The sequence below is a fragment of the Hylobates moloch genome, unplaced genomic scaffold (genome assembly GCF_009828535.3).
Source record: "Hylobates moloch isolate HMO894 unplaced genomic scaffold, HMol_V3 SCAFFOLD_8, whole genome shotgun sequence".
Lineage (NCBI taxonomy): Eukaryota > Metazoa > Chordata > Mammalia > Primates > Hylobatidae > Hylobates > Hylobates moloch.
In genome coordinates this window covers 92,045,504-92,068,561 of record NW_026652283.1, presented here as the reverse complement: position 1 = coordinate 92,068,561, position 23,058 = coordinate 92,045,504, and the positions used below count along the sequence as shown (strand labels likewise).

At 40.0% G+C, this 23,058-nt stretch overlaps 1 protein-coding gene across 6 annotated transcripts in view; it reads left to right on the top strand.

Moving 5' to 3' along the window:
- Positions 1–265: 265 nt before the first annotated feature.
- GOLGA4 (golgin A4) overlaps positions 266–23,058 on the top strand; it is a 121,373-nt gene continuing 98,580 nt past the window's right edge. For 2 of the 6 annotated variants that reach the window (XM_032162088.2, XM_032162086.2), the window contains exons 1-2: positions 267–529; positions 8,609–8,698. In XM_032162088.2, coding sequence (XP_032017979.1) covers positions 458–529; positions 8,609–8,698 — 162 coding nt within the window. In that variant the 5' untranslated portion in view covers positions 267–457. Of the gene's footprint in view, positions 530–720; positions 739–8,608; positions 8,699–23,058 lie in introns of those variants that run through there. The other 4 variants (XM_058441993.1, XM_058441991.1, XM_032162087.2 and 1 more) reach the window with 3 other exon arrangements.

The window sequence follows — 23,058 nt, the reverse complement described above, 5'->3', positions numbered from 1 at the left end:
GTTTCCGCACGCAACGAAATCAGGCAGGACCGAACCTTTTGTCCTCCAGTGTAGCGAGTTCGGGAGCGACCGGCCGAGCGCGCATGTGCGGGACCCGACATTGTGCTTGTCCCATCCGGTGCTCCGTAGTTAGCCTCGGTGAGCTCCACGTAGGCCGCGCAAGCGCCCTTGGCCCACAGTTCACCTGCTGCCGTTGTCGTCGCCGCCGCGGCTCCCGGGGCTGGATGGGGGGCCGAGGCCAGCCAGTGGCACCCGGAAGAAAGAGACGCGGCGGCGGCGACGCCGACACCCTCAGGACGAGTGTCCGGACTTGCCCACAGGCTCAAGGAGGAGGCGGCGAGGCCTGGCCCCCGCTGTCCCTGGTGTAGAGAAGTCGCCGTAGCCGCCGCGGCCGGGACTCCCCGGGCTCTCGCCCCTCAGGTCTCATTGACACTCAGGACCCTACGTACGCTGCGCCATGTTCAAGAAACTAAAGCAAAAGATCAGCGAGGAGCAGCAGCAGTTCCAGCAGGCGCTGGCTCCTGCTCAGGTACGATGGCCGCCGCTCTCCTCCCCTAGTTCCGAATACCCCTTGAACTGGCCCGCGGACGAAAGAGGCGGGGGGAGTTGGGGAGTTCTTCCGTGACCTTTGACCTCTAACCCGGACTCTTCCCAAGCTCCCGACCCAGAAGGAGCTCCGGGCGGTGCTGGTCGTCCGTAACTCCTGACCTGGATTTTCCCATCGCAAAACTTCATCCAGTAATGAGTGGATGGGGGTGGCTGGATCCCTCGTGACACCCCATCTCCGTTAAGAGTTTTCTCCTAAGGCCAGACTCCGAACTTGCATGATTTCTGATCTGTATTTGAGGTTCCCCCACCCATCTGAGACCCTACGCTGGGAATGAGGGCGGGGTGGGAAAACCCGGGTCCCTTGTGATATCTGACCTCTGCTCGAGGTGTCCCCCTCTCTCTTGCCCATCGTGAGATTTTGTGTGGAATGGCCAGGATCCCGCACAACTGACCCTTGACGGAAGTCTCCTAATTCCAAACCCAGGTCCAGGGATTGAAGGCTGGGGAGTAGAGCTATCCTGGGTCAGGCTGCTGGTAGGAGCGGTGGGACCTGAAAGAGGTGGCGGCGTGGCCGGCGTCCAGCGCCCGAGGCTGTCACGAGTTAGTCACTTCGCATAACTTGGTTAATCCGGGACTGGCGGGCGGAGGGGCAGACACTCTGCCTGTCCGGAACTCTGCTCTGCTTTTTAAGTCTTGCTGCTCTGCTGCTCTGCGGGCAGGGTTATGCTTGTTTTTCAGGAATGCTGTTGCTTTAGGAAATGCGTTTCCAGGGAAAAGGAGGCGTGTTAGTAGTATTAATTTAAAGAAACAGTTTCCTAAGCGTTCACTGGAGATGTTTCGATGCTGACAGAGTCTTAACAGCGAAGACGACGGTTTCTGCTTAATTTCTTCGCAGCCTTTTTGAATTTCAACAGATTGAGCAGATCTGTCCCTTAATTTTAGGGTTTTTGGTCTTTGCGGTTTCAAGAAAAGCTGAGTTTTGACTAACTTGGAGGCATTTCTAAATTCTTAACATACAACGATTGCATTAGGTTTATTCTGAAACTATAAATTGAAGTTTTTTTTTTTTAAATTTAAAGCTCGTGTAGTAAAACAGTGCTTGAGAAAAACATCAGAACACAACACTGAAGAGTTGCTTCTTAAGTGCAAATGGTAATTAAAATTTAAGTAGTAAAGAATGTCCTTTTCATACCATCTATTGCAGTCATTTAAAATTTTACAAAACACTGTTAATTAAGAAACAAAGATAAACTTTAAAAGTGAGGTAGAGATGAGGAATGTGAGGAAATGGGCATGTTAGTGAATGTAAGGCAGTTCCACTTGGGAATGTATAAAATGTAATTGAGCCAGGATTCCATTTCTAGAAATTTATTCTAAGAAAATTTAGGATGTATTAAAGATTTAGCTCTATGGATTTTCATGTCAATGTTGTTTTAATAGGTTAAAAACTAGCCAAAAATGTCCGACAATAGAGAATTGGTTAAATTTTATCAGGCAGTTAGTTATGCTTGATAGGTTATTATGCAGCCATAAAAAGTCAACATTTACTGTGTCCTTAGTATGTGCCAGACATTTTGCTTAGTATTTACACAGATTATTTTATTTAATCTCACATAAACCTGTGAGGTAGATAATACTATAATTCCTCTTTTATAGATGAAGGAGTGAGGCTCAAAGAGGTGAAGTAACTTGCCTAATGTTATGCAGCTAGTGTTAGAGGCTTCAGAAAAGTATTAACACAGAAAGATATTTGTGTTAAAAGACAGAAGCAGCAGGTAAAATGTGATCCCAGTTTTGGGAAAAAGAATCTGTATGTAAGTGTATTTATATACACACATAGTAAAACTAGCTTAAGAAGAATATACTTTAAGGTGCTGGTAAATTACTGAGTGTGCTTTTTCTCATTTGTAGCGTTTAGCTTTTCTTCGTGAAAATGAATTGTTTTTGTTCATTAACAGAGGTTTTTAGTAATAATAAACTAGTCACAAACTAAGATATAAGAGCTCTGTTTCTATAGCTTAATGCTTCTGGTGAGACAGGGTATCTGGATCAAATAAAATCACTTTGTGTACAAAAGGTTTAAAATAATCCTTTTGGATTGTATGTATATTCACTATGTTGGCCAGGCTGGTCTCGAACTCCTAACCTCTGGTGATCCGCCAGCCCTGGCCTGTCAAAATGCTGGGATTACAGGTGTGAGCCACTGCGCCTGGCCATTCATGCTCTACTTTTGATAATTATTTTGTAACCTTCCTTTCTGCCTGCCATATATTTTTCTCCCTGCTTGTGAATTGTTGTGATCTTAGAAACAAAAAATGTGTCCTGGTATGGTGGCCTTACGCCTGTAATCCCAGCACCTCGAATCGCTTGAACTCAGTAGTTCAAGACCAGCCTGGCCAAGATGGCAAAATCCCATTTCTGGCCCGGCACCATGGCTCATGGCTGTAATACCAGCACTTTGGGAAGCCAAAGCGGGCGGATCACCTGAGGTCTACTAAAAATACAAAAATTAGTGGGGCGTGGTGGCACACGCCTGTAATCCTGGCTACTCCGGAGGCTGAGGCAGGAGAATTGCTTGAACCTGGGAGGCAGAGGTTGCAATGAACTGAGATCATGCCACTGCACTCCAGCCTGGAGGACAGAGGGAGACTCTGACTCAAAAAAAAAAAAAAAAAAATTATGTTTTAACAACAAATACCTATTTTGGATTTTTAAACTCCTGAAAGAACTAAGTCAATAAAAGAAACATCAAGAAGTAATACGGACATTGTAATTTCTTGGGATATATGTAGTACATGAATACAAATACTTTAAAACAGTTTTAGCCTTTTCAAGTACTTCTAAAACTTAAAAATTATAGAAGTACAGATACAAAAGGACGAATACATGACTCCACTTAATTGAGGTACCTAGAGTAGTCAGATTCTTAGAGACAGAAAATAGAATGGTTGTTGCCAAAGGCTGGAGAGAGGAGAGAATGGGGAGTTACTGTTTAGTGGGTACAGAGTTTTAGTTTGGAAAGATGAAAACGTACTGGAGATGGATGGTGGTGATTCCACAACAGTGTGAATGTAGTTCATGCCACTGAAGTGTACACCTACAAATGTTTAAAATGGTAAATTTTATGTTACGTATATTTTTACAAAATCAACATATGGGCCCCTCCTTATGCCTGCAGAATCATCCCTTATTTTTTTCCCTCAGCTCAGAGATGGCAACTGACCTCACTCTTTTAGAGTGAGACCCCAAAATAATAGTTTATGTGATACAAATTTAAAAAACAAAAACAAAAAACCAGCAAACAGTTCCACAGGTAACAGGGAAAAGAGTCCTTTCTGAAGGGACATAGCCTTATTGTGAATCCAAGTATACTAAATAGTTTCAGTCTTGAAATTGGGGAAAGCATGAGTCCCAGAGAAAGCATGAGTCCCAGAGAAAACATTTAGATCAGAAGGTAGTTTATTAAGAACATGATGAAAGGCTTTAATAAGTTTGGTACCTAAAATATAAAGGTTTATTTGAAGAATTAACCCCAAGTTACTTTGACTGCTCTTTTAGAACTGGGATGTCAAATTGATTTGGCAGTGACTTACAACAGTGCTGTGATGAGGATTCAATGGCTATGTCTCTGCCGTGACTAATCCATAGGTGGTGTAGGGAGAGTGAGATGAACCAGATGTTAGTTATGAACAGTGAATGCGTAGGTCCTCTGCTGGATGTTGCATTTGCTTTGAAGGGTCTATGTAGTCCCTACACAATGGAGTTGAGAGACAAGTACTTTCAGTGTAATGGTGATATGTACAGGGTGTTGTGGTTGTGCAAAATAAGGTATTTCTGGAGAAGATCAGGGTGACATCTGAGTAGAGCCTTGATGGATAATGAAAAGTCATGGTATAGGGACAAGGGATTCAAGATTTATTCCTAAGGATGACTGGATTAGTTTTCTAATGTTGCATAACAAGTTACCACAACCTTAGTGCCTAATAACCCAGTTATTATTTTATAGTTCTGTAGGTCAGAAGTCTGGCGTGGCATGACTGGATTCTCTGCTCAGGGTCTTGCAAGGCTAAAATCAATATGTTGTTCAAGCTGCGTTCTCATTTGTAGCTCAGGATCCTTTTGTATGCCCATGTGGTTGTGGTAGAATTCAGTCCTTTCTGGTTATAGGACTGGGGCCTTCATTTCTTGCTGACCACTTTCGGTTTAGAGGCTACCAGCAGCTCCTTGCCACGTGCCCCTGTAGGCATTTTGCTTTCTTTCAGGACAGCAGAAGTACGTCTCCCTGCCCTCTAGACCCATATTTGAAGGGCTTATGTAATTAGTTTAGACCCATCCAGGTAATCTTTTGATGAACTCATAGTCAACTGATTAGTAACCTAGTAACCTTAAATATGCCTTTAAAATCCCTTTGCCCTGTAATATAACAATTATGAGAGTGATATCTCATGTTCACAGGGCAGGGGTCATCTTACAATTTTGCCCATCACAATGACTAAAATGGTTTTTCTTTTTTTAAAGTTTTTGTAGAGTCAGGGTCTTACTGTGTTACTCAGGCAGTCTTGAACTCCTGGCCTCAAGTGATCGTCTTGCCTTGGCCTCTCAAAGTGTTGGGATTACAGGCATGAGCCACTGTGCACGGCCAAAATGGTTTTTCTTACACTGAAATTGAGTATAATTGTGGTCAGTTAATAATTAGGTAGTGGGCAATAAAATATTAATTGTAGGTCTGGATGTAGCTGTCAGGTTTTTTGGTTAACAGCTTAGAAAGCTGACTCAGATGTCTTATGGCTATTGCAATTAATCAGCTCAAGTTTGGTTTGAAGGAACCTAAATCCCTTTATATCTTGAAGTGAGGATAGCCCATTAAGGAACCAGGCACCTGGGACAAATGCTGAAGTACAGTTAGTTCTGTATGCACTGTTTTATACTTTATACTCACGTCCATTTTCTCGTATAATCCTTACTCTTACAACTCCAGGGGAAGATCCAGAGGAAGATCAACAAGCCATCAGGCCATGTTTTGCCGGATAGTACTACTTTTCTGGGGAGAATATGTTAGAACCTGTTAAACTTTGTAAACCCCGTTATTTGGTTTTTTGTCAGTTTCTCCAGAGCTGATGAAGCTCTCAGTTACTGATTAGACCATGTGAGGCCAAGGTGTAAGACATAATGCCAGTTTTTAAGATTTGCAGTGAGGTATACTTTTTAAGCAGTTGGAAGGTCACTGTCTAAGGTAGCCCTTTCCTGGCATCTGGATATTTGGAAAGCTAAATTAATAACCCAGAGATTTCTTAGACATGATGGAATCACAACAGAGAGAGTTGATTAGTCAAGAGGTATTTCCTGTAGTCTAGTAGTACTTTTCTAACTTTTTACCACCCAGTGACCGTTTTATTAAAGGAGTTCCTACATATAATCATTTATAAATACATAGATACAAAAGGCTGCCCCCATAGTGGCAGCCTTTGAGGCACCTACAGCCTTTGAAGCTGGCACTGGCATGGTTTGCAAATTATGGCTCTAGGTGTGGGAAGGGTTTATGGAATTTATCTCAACTTTAATGAAAGCTATTTCTGATGTTCTTTGAACATTTGTAATTTGAATGTGGTGTTCAAGGTAGGCTCAAACTTATTCCAAGACTGAGACTAACACTACACAGTGACTGTGCTTTCCCTTGCCATTTTCTAAGTGCAGTGTTGACTTTTTTTTTTTTTTCTTGAGACGGAGTCTCGCTCTGTCGCCCAGGCTGGAGTGCAGTGGCCCGATCTCGGCTCACTGCAAGCTCCGCCTCCCGGGTTCACGCCATTCTCCTGCCTCAGCCTCTCCGAGTAGCTGGGACTACAGGCGCCCGCCACCACGCCCGGCTAATTTTTTGTATTTTTAGTAGAGACGAGGTTTCACCGCGGTCTCGATCTCCTGACCTCGTGATCCGCCCGCCTCGGCCTCCCAAAGTGCTGGGATTACAAGCGTGAGCCACCGCGCCCGGCCGCAGTGTTGACTTTTAGTCATTTCTAGACATTTAAACCATTGCTAAGGCTTCAACTTTATTTCACATTAATTCATTTTCTTGTTTATGTATTTTTTTTTTTTTGGAGACAGAGCCTTGCTCTGTCACCCAGGCTGGAGTGTAGTGGCACAATGTTGGCTCACTGCAACCTCTGCCTCCCGAGTTGAAGCAATTCTCCTGCCTCAGCCTCCTGAGTACCTGGGATTACAGGCGCGCACCACTACTCTTGTTCATATTTTTAAGTCCTTATTCTTCCTGTTTTGTCTTTGGTGGGAGAGGATATCTCATCCCTTAAGGTGACTTCTGCACATAGCTAATTTCATCTGTTGTACTGATTTTTTTGGTTCATCTTTTAGAAGGTGTTGGAGTTCTTAGTTGTAAGCAACAAAATCTTAGTCAATCTAGGTAAGCAGAAAAAGAATTTATTGAAGAGTCTTTAGCCTACAGAATTTCCTTGAGGTCCCAAAAGTCTGAGCTGATTGCTACATCCAGTTACACTGGGGAGACTGCTCTGTGTTGCAGCTGCTTCAGCTTGGCACCAGCATTGCATCTGTCACTCACAGCTTATATCTGCGTGGATGCATGAAGTTCTGTCTCCATTGTCATCGGATGATGAACTTTATTTGTATGTCTGTTTTTTCACATTACTCACTTATGACTCGAAGTCTCATGTGTTTCATTGATGGAGCTCAGGTTACCCCGTCTCAGATAAAAAGAAGATTGGGTTAGTAAGTTTTCTGAGTTCTAACTTATGGACTTACAAGAGCTGTTGATAGAAAAAAGGTTATTAAACTTTCGTCATATTTGTAGATGCTTTTCCTCACCTCCCAGTTAAACTGCTGCTTTGATTTGTTTTTCACGTAAAAATCTCTTTCCCGTTCAGAGATTGTAGAAATAGACTCTTGAATTTTTTGTATTTCAATTAAAAAAATTAAATCTTTAATATAGCTTAAGTATGAAGTAAGGATCTGATTTGTGTGTCTTGCCCCATATGGATGGCCAATTGTCCCAACATTTATTGAATGTCTATCCTGATGCAAAATGTTACTTTTATCATAAGCTAAATATGTATATGTCTGTGTGGATGTATATATGTGTATATAGAGTATGTGTATGTTTGTATACTATTCCTCATGACCTCTCAGTTCCACCCTAACCACAGCAATTTGTGCACAGATACCACAGACCAGAGTTCCATTTGTTTATTCATTCAGTCATTTATTTGACAAATATTTATTAACTGCCTTTTGTAAAGTGCAGACTATAAAAAGAGGTCAGGTACCATGACTCATTCATTTCTCAAAATAGATCTGAGTTCAGATCTATTTTGCTGTGGGTGTAGGGGGATCGCGAAGTTTTGGTTTTATACTTTTAGGGTTGTTTTTAGCTCACCTTAGCGTAGACCCCAGACCTCTAGTTTGAATTTTGAGCCCTTTCTCCTGAGTTTTTTTGCATTGAGGATTATAGGAGTCAGGCTGACAATTACAGAGCTAAATGGAATAGCATCTCAGTATTTAGCAGTGGTATTCAAGGTAAGCTCAAAGCAAGGCCGTTAATTAGGTGGGCAAGTGCTGTTTATCTGTGCATTTCATACTATTGAATGTTAGAGCTAGAAGGTAGAAGGGATCTTAAAGATTGAATTGACAGCCTTTTTTTTAATGAACTTCTAATTTTGGAATAATTTTGGTTTATAGAAAAGTTATAAAGATAGTGCAGAGAGTTTTTATATACCCCTCACCTGGCTTCAGTTTTCTCTAATATTATCATCTTACGTTAGTATCACAACTTTATGTATGGAGACACATAGTCCTCAAAAAGTTCATGTAGCTAAGATCATAGTTCTAGTTGGTGGCAGAGTTAGGCCAGGGACCTGGTAGGTAGCCTGGGTTTTCTAGTTGATTGTATTTGTTATCCTTTTCTGCTTTTCATGTTTTTGCTCTTTTCCTTTCTTTCACTGAATTCTTTGGGCATGGACTGAGAGAAGGACCACCTAGTACATAGTTCACTAGTCAATATAGTCTTGCTAATTTGTGCAATAATTTTTAAATCTAGGCTTCCTCCAATTCTTCAACACCAACAAGAATGAGGAGCAGGACATCTTCATTTACAGAGCAACTTGATGAAGGTACACCCAATAGAGAGGTAAGTTTGGAATTCCTTTTCTAGTATACCTCTCACAAGAAACTAATTAATCTAAAATGTAATGCCATTGATAACAAAATGGGGAACTATTTTGACAGGTCACCTATTTAATTCTTAGGTAGAGTTTTTATTAGTAACACAATTAGTCTTTTTTTTTTTCCACAAATAGCAGTTATGATTTATGTATGTATGTATGTATGTATGTAATGTAATGTATGTATGTATATATGTATGTTTTTGAGACAGGGTCTGGTTCTGTCACCCAGGCTAGAGTGCAGTGGCACGATCACTACTCATTGCAACCTTGACCTTCTGGGTTCAAGTGATCCTCTAACTTCAGCCTCCTGAGTAGCTGGGACTGTAGGCACACGCCACCTGCCTGGCTAACGTTTAAACTTTTCATAGATGGGATCCCACTATGTTGCTCAGGCTGGTCTTGAACTCCTGGGCTCAAGCAATTCTCCCAATTATGCTTTATAAAGTATGGTTTGTTGAGAACCTTAATTTGAGAAGATGATACGTTCCGGATTTAATAGTTGAAGTTTTCAGAATAATTTGATAAATTTGTTCAACATAGCATCATTTTTTTAGGCTGGTGAGTGGAAACTGAGAAGTAACTTATTGAACTTATTCCATGTAACCAGCAGCTGGCATTAAAACTCATTATTTCCAACTTTTTTCTTTTCTGTGAAGTGTAACACATGTACAAAAAGAAGGTAAAACATAAATGCACAGATCAGCAAATTATCATGAAGTGAATCCTCCCAGGTCAAGCAAAGGAACACTGTCAGCACTGTCGTGCTCCCTTTCCCCCTGAAGGATTACCACCATCCTGAATTTTTGGTATTTGCTTGCTTCCTTTTTTTTTTTTTTTTTAAATAGTTTTACCTCTTAAATATGCTTTCTAAATGTAAACATTGTAGTTAAACATTTGGGTTGTCTACAGGTTTTGGCTACTATGAATTATGTTGCCATCAACATTATTGTACGTTTCTTTTGGTGTACATGTACCTGCATTTCTGTTGGTATGGACTTTGGAGTAGAATCACTGCTCCATTTTAACACATAAGAAGATAATGCTAATGGTTTTCCAGAGTGGTTGTAGACATTTAAATTCTCACCAGGAGCTTATGAAAGTTGCTTTTGCCCTATATTTTTAAGAATCTTTATTTTTCTACTCTGTGTAAATATGCTGGAAAACAGTCTTTTTCATTTCAGCTGTTCTGGTGGTGGTCTTTCATTTTGGTTTTAATTTGCATTCTCTGATAACTAATGAGATTGAGCATTTTCATCTGTTTATTGCCCATTTGATGCCTTCTTTTGTGAGTGCTTAAGTCCCTTGCCCATTTTTCTATTGGATTATCTTTTTTTTAAAAATTGATTTGTAGGAGTTTTTTAAAAAATATAGAATACATAGGAGTTTTTTGTTGAATATATATCTTGCAGCTATCTTCCACTCAGTGGCTTGCCATTCATTTTCTTAATGATGTCCTTTGATGAACAGAAGTTCTTAGTTTTAGGCCAAGTATGGTGGCTCATGCCTGTAATCCCAGCACTTTGGGAGGCCAAGGCAGGAGGATTGCTTGAGTCCAGGAGTTTGAGACCAGCCTGGGCAACAGAGTGAGACCCTGTTTCTGCAAAAATAAAATAAAATAAAATTAGCCAGGTATGGTGGCATGCACCTGTGTGGTCCCAGCTACTCAGGAGGCTAAGGCAGGAGGATTACTTGAGCCTCGGAGGTCGAAGCTAATTGCACCAGCCTAGGTGACACAGTAAGACCCTGTCTCTCAAAAAAAAAAAAAAGCCTGATTCCCATCCATTTTCCATCCCTGACAGTACCTTCTATCTTAGAAGTTTAACAAAATGAGAAACTTCCCTAGGGTATAGGGAGATGATGAAAAAATTAATTTAATGTCCTTTTAACAAAAAACTTAATTATATAATTGAAAAATCCTTTATTTATTATAAAATAAGTTGAAGTAAGGTTTATTTTTTTTTTTTTATTTTTATTTTTTGAGACGGAGTCTCGCTCTGTCGCCCAGGCTGGAGGGCAGTGGCGCAATCTCGGCTCACTGCAAGCTCCGCCTCCTGGGTTCACGCCATTCTCCTGCCTCAGCCTCTCCGAGTAGCTGGGACTACAGGCGCCCGCCACCACGCCCGGCTAATTTTTTTGTATTTTTAGTAGAGACGGGGTTTCACCGTGGTCTCGATCTCCTGACCTCGTGATCCGCCCGCCTCGGCCTCCCAAAGTGCTGGGATTACAAGCGTGAGCCACCGCGCCCGGCCTTGAAGTAAGGTTTAGATTGCACTCTGTGGTCAAAGTACCTGTTAAAGTTGTCAGAAAAGCTTAAAAAGCAAGGAGATGAAGTGATGACAATGCTTTGTCATTCTATCCGAAACCATCTCTTAGCTAGGATTGTTAATATTAAAATTTAGAAATAAATAAATAACCTTTAGCTGACTTGATCGATTGTAAAAGAATGCTAAAACAAAATCTTTCAGAAATAATTATTTTGTAAAGGTATATTCAATTAAATTGTTTTAAAGCATCCTAGATTTTTAAAAAGTGTTTTTAAAAAGCAATGGTAGCAGTCAGCCAGGCACGGTGGCTCACGCCTGTAATCCCAGCACTTTAGGAGGCCGAGGTGGGCAGATCACTTGAGGCCAGGAGTTCGAGACCAGCCTGGCCAATACGGGGAAACCCTAAAAAAATACAAAAATTAGCCATACGTGGTGACACGTCCCTGTAATCCCAGCTATTTGGGTGGCTGAGGCAGAAGAATTGATTGAACCCAGGAGGTGGAGTTTGCAGTGAGCTGAGATCGTGCCACTGCACTCTAGCCTGGGCGACAGAGCGAGACACTGTCTCAAAAAAACAAAAACAAAACAACAACAACAAAAAAACACAATGGTAGCAATCAACATAATTCTGCACTATTTTCAGTGTTTCACTTTATTGTATGCAAACTAATATACTATAATGTCAATCAATATACTGAGTATAGAAATGATGCCATTAATACTGATTGCAAAAACATTACAACTCAGTACTGCAGCTTTCATTCAAATTGGTTATATGTATAAACTGAGTTCAACAATATTGTATTTGAAATCGTAAAGTTAAAGAAATGCAATAATGTAAATAATACTTAAGAAAATAAGATCCCAGAAAACTGTATATACTCTGTACTTTTATGCAACTTTATCAGATCATTTCAGTATATGCACCAAGGTTATAGTGTATATAACATGAACTTTGAGTGCAAAAACTGTACTATGTACCTTTTATTTATTTTGCTCTCAACATCTAAATAAAGGTTTTCTTTTTTTTAATTGTTTTAAAGTAATCCCCATCAGGACAATTTGTATGTATTTTTACAATTTTTTTTTTTTTGAAATGGAGTCGCCAGGCTGGAGTTCAGGGGTGCAGTCTTCGCTCACTACAACCTCTGCCTCCCGGGTTCAAGTGGCTCTCCTGACTTAGCCTCCTGAGTAGCTGAGACTACTCGCCACCACGCCCAGCTATTTTTTTGTATTTTTACTTGAGATGGAGTTTCACCATGTTGCTGAGAATGGTCTCAATCTCTTGACCTCATGATCTGCCCGCCTCGGCCTCCCAAAGTGCTGGGATTACGGGCGTGAGCCACTGTGCCTGGCCGTATTTTTACAGTTTTTAAATTAGCTTATATATTATATATATTAGCTTATTATATTATTATTATTACTATTATTAGCTATTATATATAATATATAAATTAGCTTATGTATTTTATATATAGCTTATATATTTTTTAAATTAACTTATACCCTATTATCTAGAAATCCCATTTCTAGAAATCTGTCCTATAGAACAATAGCATTTTAAATGTATATCCACAAGGCTTACTGTAAAAGCTATTTATAATACTAAAAAGATGATAAAGTTTGATTTGCAATATTAAGACTTTCTCCAAACTAATCTTTAGACTCAGTGCGATCCCAGCCAAAATCCTTATAGGTTTGTTTTGTTGTCATCATTAGTATTATTATTTTTTTTTGAGACAAAGTCTCACTCTGTCACCCAGGCTGGAGTGCGGTGGTGTGATCTCAGCTCACTGCAACCTCCGCCTCCCGGGTTCAAGCAATTCTCCCTGCCTCAGCCTCCTGAGTAACTGGGATTACAGGCACCCACCACCATGCTGGCTAACTTTTTGTATTTTTAGTAGAGACAGAGTTTCACCATGTTGGCCAGGCTGGTCTTGCACTCCTGACCTCAGGTGATCCACCCGCCTCGGCCTCACGAAGTGCTGGGATTACAGGCGTGAGCCACCGCGCCTGGCCTTTATGTCCCTTTTATAAAGAAGCCTGAGGCACTCCAAACAAAGACAGATTTATTTGGGTTTATATACAGTATTTACCAACACAGGAAAGTAGACATATTAGTATTTTCAGCAATAGATAAAAAGGCAAAACCTTTTTTTAATTGACCAGGAAATTAACTTAAACCATTCTACCACCTAAGCATTCCAGATAATGTAGACTTTACTGTGTCTACTGTTGCGGTGGACAAATATTTATGTTTTGAGCTAAATTTCCACATTTTCTTTAAAAAAAAAAAAAGCATTTTTTTGTTTTTTGAGACAGGGTCTCACTCTGTTGCCCAGGTTGAAGCATAGTGGCACAGTCTCAGCACTCTGCAGCTTCAACCTCCTGAGCTCAAGTGATCCATCCACCTTGGCCTCGTAAAGTGCTGGGATTACAGGCATGAGTCACCGCACAGGGCCAAAAAAAAAAAAAAAAAACACTTAACACTTAAAATAAATCCAAGCCAGGCACAGTGGTGTGCACCTGTAGTCCCAGCTACTCAGGAGGCTGAGGCAGGAGGATCCCTTGAGCCCAGGAAATGGTTTTTCAATATGGTGTGAAGTAGGGATCAAGTTTCATCCCCTCCAGTATGTATATCCAGTTGTCTCATCTTTTTCACACTGCTCTACTGTTCTACATTTTTTCATTAATTGTGTCCATATGTCCATATTTGAGTGGATTTATTCCTGAGTTCTCTATTCTGTTCCATTGTTCTCTTTGTCTTTGATACCACACTGTCTTAATGAGTATCGTTTTACATTCATGTCCATATTTGAGTGGCTTTGTTTCTGAGCTTTCTATATTTTGTTCCACTGTTCTCTTTGTCTTTGATTCAGTACCATACCAGCTATTCGAGAGGCTAAGGCAGGAGAATTGCTTGAACCCAGGAGGCGGAGGTTGCAGTGAGCTGAGGTCGTGCCATTGCACTCCAACCTGGGCAATAAAAGCAAAAATCCATCTCAAAAAAGAAAAAGGGACATAAAAAAATCTATATTATTATAAACATCGAAGGCAGAGGAGAGTAGACTGAATTCGCATTGACTCTGAAGTCTACATAAGTCTACTCTGGGTACTCTTCTATCCTGCGCAAATGGCAGATCTGTCTATTTGATCATAGCGCTCTCTCCTGGTGATCCTAGGCATAGCCCCACTATCCTCAGAGTAGGGCTTCCTGTCCTTGTTGTTGCTTGAGGTTAATCTTTTTTGCTTCCCTAGTTCTGGATTGCTTTAGAGCAATATGTAATGTAGGATCCTGTAAGGGATTAACTAGAGCAAATGAAGCTAACATCCTCCTATCCTCTGCCCCACTCCAGATTGGACCTGGACTTTTTCAGAGGTAGGGTATCACACTATGTTGCTCTGGCTGGCCTCCAACTCTTGGGCTCAAGGGACCCTGATTTTTTTTTTTAATTGAGTTTAAATTCATATAACATAAATTAACCATTTAAAGCAAACAATTAAGTAGCATTTAGTACATCCCCAGTGTTGTACATTCATCACATCTATCTAGTTCCATAACATTTCCATCACCCCCAAATGAAACCCCATGCTGTTTAAGCGGTCATTCCCACTCCTCCTTCATCCAACCCCTGGCAACCATTAATTTGCTTTCTATCTTAATGGATTTACCTTTTCTGGATATTTTATATAAATGGAATCATTCGATATGTTACCTTTTGTGTCTGACCACTTTTACTTAGCTTAATGTTTTCAAGATTCATTTGTGTTGTAGCATGTATCTACTTTCTTTTTATAACTGAGTCTAATGATTTTTTTTAAGGGAGTAAAAATCTATGTACTGTATTAGTACCTGGAATAAGACCTGGAATAGACTGATGAGGAAAGGATGGTTTTTTGGTGTTACCTGAATCAGCCCAAGTTTACATCCTGGCTTTGCCATTTGCTGACTGAAAGATCTATTAAAGTTAACTTTTCAGTCTCAGGTTTTCTCATTTGTAAAATGAGAAATTTTTGAAGTTTTGGGGATTACCAGTAAGAAGGCATGTACATCTCTAGCGTGGTACCTTGCACATACTAGGTGCTAACTAAGTTATTAGGGACAGCCTTGGAAGAGGGGAGGGGCTGCTCCACTTCCTCTTTTTAGGTCCTTGTGTGAGGGGAGGGGAACAGATGGACTATTATGTGGGTTAGGGTCCTAGGGATGTTATCTCTGTGTCGCTTTGCCTATTGAATTTATGAAGGAAGGATTGATAGCTTCACTTTGCCTCCTATCCTGCTGTCTCTGGTTTGCTGTCTTCCTGAGACACTTCCTCATTTATTAGGGGCCATAGTAAACATGTCCATTGTTATCCTGGGGACTCATCCACGAACAACTTTCATATCGTTTTTAAATTAAAACAATATTTAAATTAAATTCCAGAATTAGGTGTGTTTTCATATATATATATATGTATATATATATATATGAAAAAAATATATATGCTATATGTATATGCTCTGTTGCTCAGGCTGGAGTGCAGTGGCATGATCTCGGCTCACTACAACCTCTGCCTCCCAGGTTCAAGTGATTCTCCTGCCTCAGCCTCTTGCATAGCTGGGATTACAGGCATGTGCCACCACACCCAGCTAACACTTGCGTTTTTAGTAGAGATGAGGTTTCACCATGTTGGCCAGGCTGGCCTCGAACACCTGGCCTCAAGTGATCTGCCCACCTTGGACTCCTAAAGTGCTGGGACTACAGGCATGAACCACCACACCTGGCCCCAGTTTTTGAGAATTCTTAAGCACACTTTAGAGATTTATTTTATGTTTCAAGGCTTATATGGCTTAAAGGCATCGTTTTAGGGATTACTGGGAAGTATCTTCAAAGTAATACATGAGAAACATTCCTTCCTAAATCCTTTATTATATTGAATATCGTATTAATTGGTTTTCAGAGGGTAAATTAACCGTGTATTCCTACAATAAATGTCACTTGTTTCTGGTATATAATCTTTTTTATATATTACTGGATTGATTCATTAGTATTTTGTTGAGGATTTTTGTGTCTATATTCATAAGAGATGCTGGTCTGCAGTTTTCTTTTTTTGTGATAACCTGGTTTTTGTATCAGTAATACAGGCCCCATGAAATGAGTTGGGAAGTGTTCACTTCTCTTGTATTTTTTCAAGAGTTTGTGAAGAATTGCTATTAATTCTTCTTTAAATGTTTGGTAGAATCTACCATTGAAATCATGTGTCCTGGGCTTTTTTTTGAGAGAAGTGTTCTGATAACTAATTCAGTATCTACTTTTTATAGCTCTGTTCAGATTTTGCTTCTTCCTGAGTTAGTTTTGGTAATTTGTGTATCTCTAGGAATTTGTCCATTTCATTTATCTCATTTGTTGGCATAAATTAAACTAAATTTGGCCTGAGGCTACCTATATATCTTGAGTCCCTATGTAAGGAACTGTAGCCTAACTTGTACATAAACAAACTGAAATCCTAAATTAGGTAGTTTTTGTAACAGCTTCTGAGTCTCAGGCAGTCACAGCAGTCAAGTCTGTCATTTGCAGGCTGCTAACTAAGCAGCCCATGCTCAAATGAGGCAAAAACCTTTTAGCTTTGTAATTCTTTTCTGCACATTCAGTGGTAATTTCTTCTTTTTCATTCCTGGTTTTCATGATATGAGTCTTCTTTTTTCCCCTCTGTCAGTCTAGCTAATGGTTTGTCAATTTTGTTGATCTTTTGAAGAACAAACCATTGGTTCCACTTTCTTGTTGCATATGCTGAGTATTCTCATAATTGGAGTGGAAAGCTGATCTTTGATGACTTATTTTACTTAGGCCTGAGGAGTCATGGACTTAGCAAAACTTCCTTGAATCTAAATTGCATCTTCTTTCTTGGTTTCTGGGCTGATACATGTTTTTTCCCATCTTATATACCCTTGGTCTTTTCATTGGCGATTAAGACTAGAGAAAGTTAGATACCTTGTCCTTTTATGCTGTCATTTTGTTTAAAGGCTTTCTATGTAGTAAAACTATCCATACAGACAAAATAGAGCCTTGAGTTGTGGTCTTAAATTTGATCAACATGATTTACCCACATTATGTACTGGATATTTCTTCACCTGCTGCTTCTGTAAACCATTTTATTCTTGGATCTTCTGTAGAGTATATTATCATAGGTACTTTTTACAGGGGCATCCAATCTTTTGGCTTCCCTGGGCCACATTGAAAGAAGAAGAATTGTCTTGGGCCACACATCAAATACACTAACACTAATAATAGTTGATGAGCTAAAAAAAAAAAAGAAAAAGCAAAAAAGTCTCAATGTTTTCAGAAAGTTTATGAACTTGTGTTGGGCCTCATTTGAAGCCGTCCTGGGCCACAGGTTGGATGAATTTAATTGACCCAAAATCATAAGGGTTCTACTAACAGTTGTACTTAACAGTATCTGGGAAGATAGAAACAGGACCATCTGCCAGGTGTGGTGGCTCATGCCTGTAATCCCAGCACCTAGGAAGGCCGAGGAGGGTGGATTACTTGAGGTCAGGAGTTCGAGACCAGCCTGGCCAACATGGCGAAACCCCCCCCATCTCTACTAAAAGTACAAAAACTTAGCTGGGCGTGTTGGCGGGCGCCTGTAATCCCAGCTACTCAGGAGGCTGAGGCGGGAGAATCGCTTGAACCCGGGAGGTAGAGAGGTTCCAGTGAGCCAAGATCATGCCACTGCACTCCAGCCTGGGCAACAAGAGTGAAACTCCATCTCAAAAAAAAAAAAAAAAGAAACAGGGCCATCTGTCTTTGAGGCAGAGGGATTTACACCCTTGCTAAGACACTAAACTTTTTTGCTGAGGCACTAAACTTTTTAGGCCCTTCCCCCAGTATTATACATGAGAGATGATAATCAAGCCTTTGTTGCCTATGAGTGGAAAGGAATCTAAGAATCACTGAAATAAATAATAATAGTTTTTCAAGGAATTTCAAAGAAGTTTTTTTCACATGGGAAAGGACTGCTAGGCGGGATGTGGTGGCTCACACCTGTAATCCCGGCAATTTGGGAGGCTGCAGCGGGAGGAATGCTTGAACCCAGGAGTTGGAGACCAGTGTGGGCAACATAGTGAGACCCTGTCTCCACCAAAAAAAAAAAAAAAAAAAAAAAAGGCTGCTGGTTGTTGTTGGAAATAATCAGTCACGATGGCATGCTGCCTAACATGCTAAATCCTCCCCTGGAAGACTTCAGGACTTTCGGTCAAATCATGCTGTGATTTGACCCTTGAGGCACCCTTGCTGTTTCAGTCACGGAAGTAGTAGATGAAACTTAAAAAACATTGAGACATGTATCTGAGTTCACAAACAAGGTAAACATCTCCTTGGGCTGAGAGGGAGTGAATCCTTGGTCCTAGAGGGTTTGGGGTTGGGACAAAGGCAGCCATTTTCAACTAGGGTTTTGTGAGAGAATTAAGCCCTATGGAAAATGATTTGAGTAACTGCATTTTTTATTCTTCCAAGTATGGTATGAAACTAGTACCATGCTATATATGTACAGTAGATACATCAATTCGTCGTATACAGGCATTTGGATTTAATTTTCTCTTTGAACTCTGGTTGAGAAGGACTGGAAATGTTCTATACAGCGGAGATTTTGTGTTAACAAGCTGAGAGCTAATGTGGGGCTCCTACCACTGGTGAAAGGAAGTTGAAAAAAGCTGTCACTAACTGCTGCCTAGAGCTCTCAGTGGTCCATTATGGGAAACTGCTGTCCTTAGGGAGGCCTCATGACCAAGAATCGAATCCAGCCTCACATTATCTTAGTGACTGAGTTTGTGATAACCCCTATATTGCCATAAGGTAAGAAACCTGAACCAAGGCCTTGGGTATCAGATTGGCTGGATAAGGAGGGATGAGCACAGAAGGAAGGACAAAGATAATACCTTTTTCAAGATGAGCCTGTAAATGAAAATTCTAAAATAAATGCTAAGAAGGCCACCAGTAAAAACAGAGATTAAGACATATTTACTCCAGATGAAATTAATACAACAGTCTGGAAATTACTTTAAAACAACTTTCTTCCGTAAGAAGAAGTAATAATTTTCTTAAAAAGAACAGAAAATTGTAGAAGAAAAACAGGCCAAAACAAAACTAGACTAGATGGATACGAAAAAGAACTAATTAGAAATCCTGGAAATTGGCCGGGCGTGGTGGCTCACGCTTGTAATCTCAGCACTTTGGGAGGCCAAGGCGGGCAGACCACTTGAGGCCAGGAGTTTGAGACCAGCCTGGCCAACATGGCAAAACCCCATCTCTACTAATAATACAAAAATTAGCTGGGCGTGGTGGCACATACCTGTTATCCCAGCTACTCAGGAGGCTGAGTGAGGCAGGAGAATTGGTTGAATATGGGAGGTGGAGGTTGCAGTGAGCTGAGATGGTACCACTTCCTGGGTGACAGAGTGAGACTCCCATCTCAAAAACAAAAAGAAATCCTGGAAATGAAAAAAAAAATTGATGTAAATATGTAAATCACAATAAAACTCAGACTGATGCCAGTTAAAGAGAAAATTATAGAATTCAGAAAGAACACTGTGGCTAGGCGTGATGGCTCATGCCTGTAATCCCAGCAGTTTGCGAGGCCAAGGCAGGTGGATTGCTAGAGCCCAGGAGTTCAAGATTAGCCTGGGCAACATGGCAAAACCCTGTCCCTATTTATTTTTATTTATAAAACAAAAACAAACAAACAATATTGAGTAATCCTACCAAAACCACTGAGATTAAGGAAAAATATATGATGTGCCTCATAATGATGTTTTGTTCAGTGATGGACTGCATATATGACAATAGTCCCATAAGATTATAATGGAGCTGAAAAAATCCTGTCGCCTGGTGACATGTAGTTGTTGTAATGTGTTTGTGGTGATGCCAGTGGTATAAAACCTCACAGTAATGTCCTAGGACTTCACCTTCACTCACTACTCACTCACTGACTCGCCCAGAGCAATTTCTAGTCCTGCAGTCTTCATTCATGATAAGTGAGTGCCCTATAGAGTTGTGTCATTTTTTCTTTTATTCTGTAGTTTTACTATACTTTTTCTATGTTTACATAGATAAATACCATTGTATTACAGCCACCTACGATGTTCAGTACAGTAACATGACGGACTAGTTTGTAGCGGAGCAATAGGCTCTACCATGTATCCCAGTTACGTAGTATGCTATGCCATCTAGGTTTGTGTAAGTATGCTTGTCCAATCCAGCTTATTTTGCTGTTGTTCTTGTTCTGTGTTTTGTTTTAGTCTTTTAGCAGCCTAAAGGCATGGTTTTTAGTTTCTGTCTCTAGTGATAAGTGGAAGAGAGAGATGAGGAAGGGTCCTTACTGATCCAACCAGAAACAGAAACTAAGAACCGATGACTGTATTCTCTCCCTTGGACGCCCCTCCATGATGTTCACATGACAAAATGGCCTAACAACACATTTCTCAGGATGTATCCCCTCCCTATTGTTAAGCAATGCATGACTGTATATCCTCCACATCTCACACTCTCATATATGTATGTGTGTTTATTTAGGAAGGAAATAACAAGGTCAACAAAGACTCCTTAGGCTTTAAGGTGGCTGTCAATGGACACTAATTTTGATATACTTTGATACACACACACATATATATGTGAGTATGAGACATAGAGGATAGATTGAAAGCCTTCGACGCATATCTTCTGAGAGTTTCAGATAGTCTTCATGAATGTTCAGACACATATAACTTCAGTGTTGGTTCAACTGATGGCTTCAGTGGGGAACCACACAGAAGAGGTGAATTAAATCCTTAGCAGAATTGCAGCAGAATTGGTTTTCAATTTGAACAGAGTTTGAGCTATGGAGTTGAGACAGAATCTTAGTGAGAATATTAGAGAACTGTTGCTTGCGAGACTTTCTTAGGCATAAGAAGGAAATAACAAGGTCAACAAAGATTTCTTAGGCTTTGAGGTGACTGTCAGTGGACACTAATTTTGATATACTTTGCTTTTGCTAGGGTTAGAGGTCATAGTGTACATTTTTGTTTGGCAGCTCCTTTTGAAGTGGTGGACACTTTTCTGTGCTGGGCATTAGCTTTTGTGTTTTTCTCTTAAAATTTCAAATATACTCCTCTGAAGTTTTGAATTATTTTCTAATGTGGGCAAGAGCGACTTCATCACAAAAATTAACTTTGGAAGTCTAAGAAGAGTGAATTTTTTATAGCCTTTAACTTAAATTTAACATCCATTCAAAGGATGATCTGAGTTCCTGGGAGAGTAAGATTTTCAGCAGGAGTAGAAACTTGGATATGATGATACTCTAGAGCCAAAGAGGCATTTAGCATATTTTAGTATACTACTAATACTAAAATTGAGAATTTAGTGTAAAGTTAATTGCTGAATCCTGTCTAAGAAGTACTAGTTATTACATAATATAAAAGACTTTGAAATGTTTTTCCCATTTATAATTATGATAGTCTCTAACGTAGGACCAAATCAACAGTTAGTTAAGGCTCTAGTTAGTATTCATAACTCTACAGTACTGAGATGAAAAGTTTATATTCTTAAGCTTTTGCAGACTTTTTTCAGATATGTTATTATATATGATATATGTAATTTATCATGTTATATAATATATTAACTGCTAAATTCATGTTTCAAAAATTTTTTTTGGAGGCAGGGTCTCACTCTTTTGCTCAGGCTGGAGTGCTGCGGTGTGATCACAGCTCACTGCCGGGCTTAGGCGAGCCTCCTACCTCAGCCTCCCAGGTAGCTGGGACTACAGGTGTGTGCCACCATGCCTGGCAAATTTTTTGTATTTTTTGTAGAGATGGGTTTTGTTATGTTGTCCAGGCTGGTTTTAGTTTTTATTTGGAAATAATTATAGATTCATAGGAGGTTCTAACATCTTTTGTGGGGGAGGCCCTATATACCCATCACCCATTTCTCCCCAGTAGTAACACCTTATATAACCATAGTACACTGTCCAAACAAGGAAACTGACATTGGTAAACTGTGACATCCACACAACTTATTCAGATTTTACCAGTTTTACATGCTCACATCTTTGTGTGTGTGTGTGTGTGTGTGTGTGTGTGTGTGTATAATTCTAAACAATTTTATTATGTGTAGATTTGTGTAACCTCCCTCATCAAAAAATTCATTCTGATTATAATTTATTATACATCCAATTCATGCTTGTCAGTATTTTGGTGTGTAGTATACAGTTTCTGAAAGAAAACTAAAGCACAGAAGATAATATATACCAGAAGCACTAGTGTAACAGAAAATGTCTTTGAACTTATTATAGTTTCAAATGTTTCTTCTGTACATATTTCAGAGAAAAATAATATATGTAAGTACAAATAAATGATTAAAGTTTTTTATGTTTTATTTTCTCCATGTGTTTTCATGCCATTTTTTAAATATGTAAAAATGGGTCAGTATTTATAAATGTTATTCTAAGACTTTGTGTTCTTTACTATGCATTTTTAAGCCCCCTTTACTGAGGTACGATTGACATGTAAAAAGCTGTACATACTTAGTGTATACAGTTTGACGAATTTGGTGATAAGTATACACCTGTGAAACCATCACCACCATCAAGGCCATAGACATAGCTATTACCTCCCAAAGTTTCCTCCTACCCCCACTGTTATTATTTGTGGTAAGAAGTAACATAAGATCTACTTTTCTAGAAAATTTTAGGCCGGGTGTGCTGGCTTATGCCTGTAATCCCAGCACTTGGGAGGCTGAGGCAGGTGGATCGCTTGAGCTCAGGAGTTCGAGACCAGCCTGAGCAATGTGGTGAAACCCCGTCTCTACAAAAAATACAAAAATTGGCAGGCATAGTAATGTGCACCTGTAGTCCCAGCTACTCAGGAGGCCGAGGTGGAGGATGGCTCGAACCCAGGAGGTGGAGGGAACAGTGAGCCGAGATTGCATTACTGTGCTCCAGCCTGGGTAATGGAGCTAGACCTTGTCTCAAAAAAAAAAAAATTTTTTTTTAACATTATAATACGGTATTGTTAACTGTAGGCACTATGCTATAGAGAAGATCTCGATA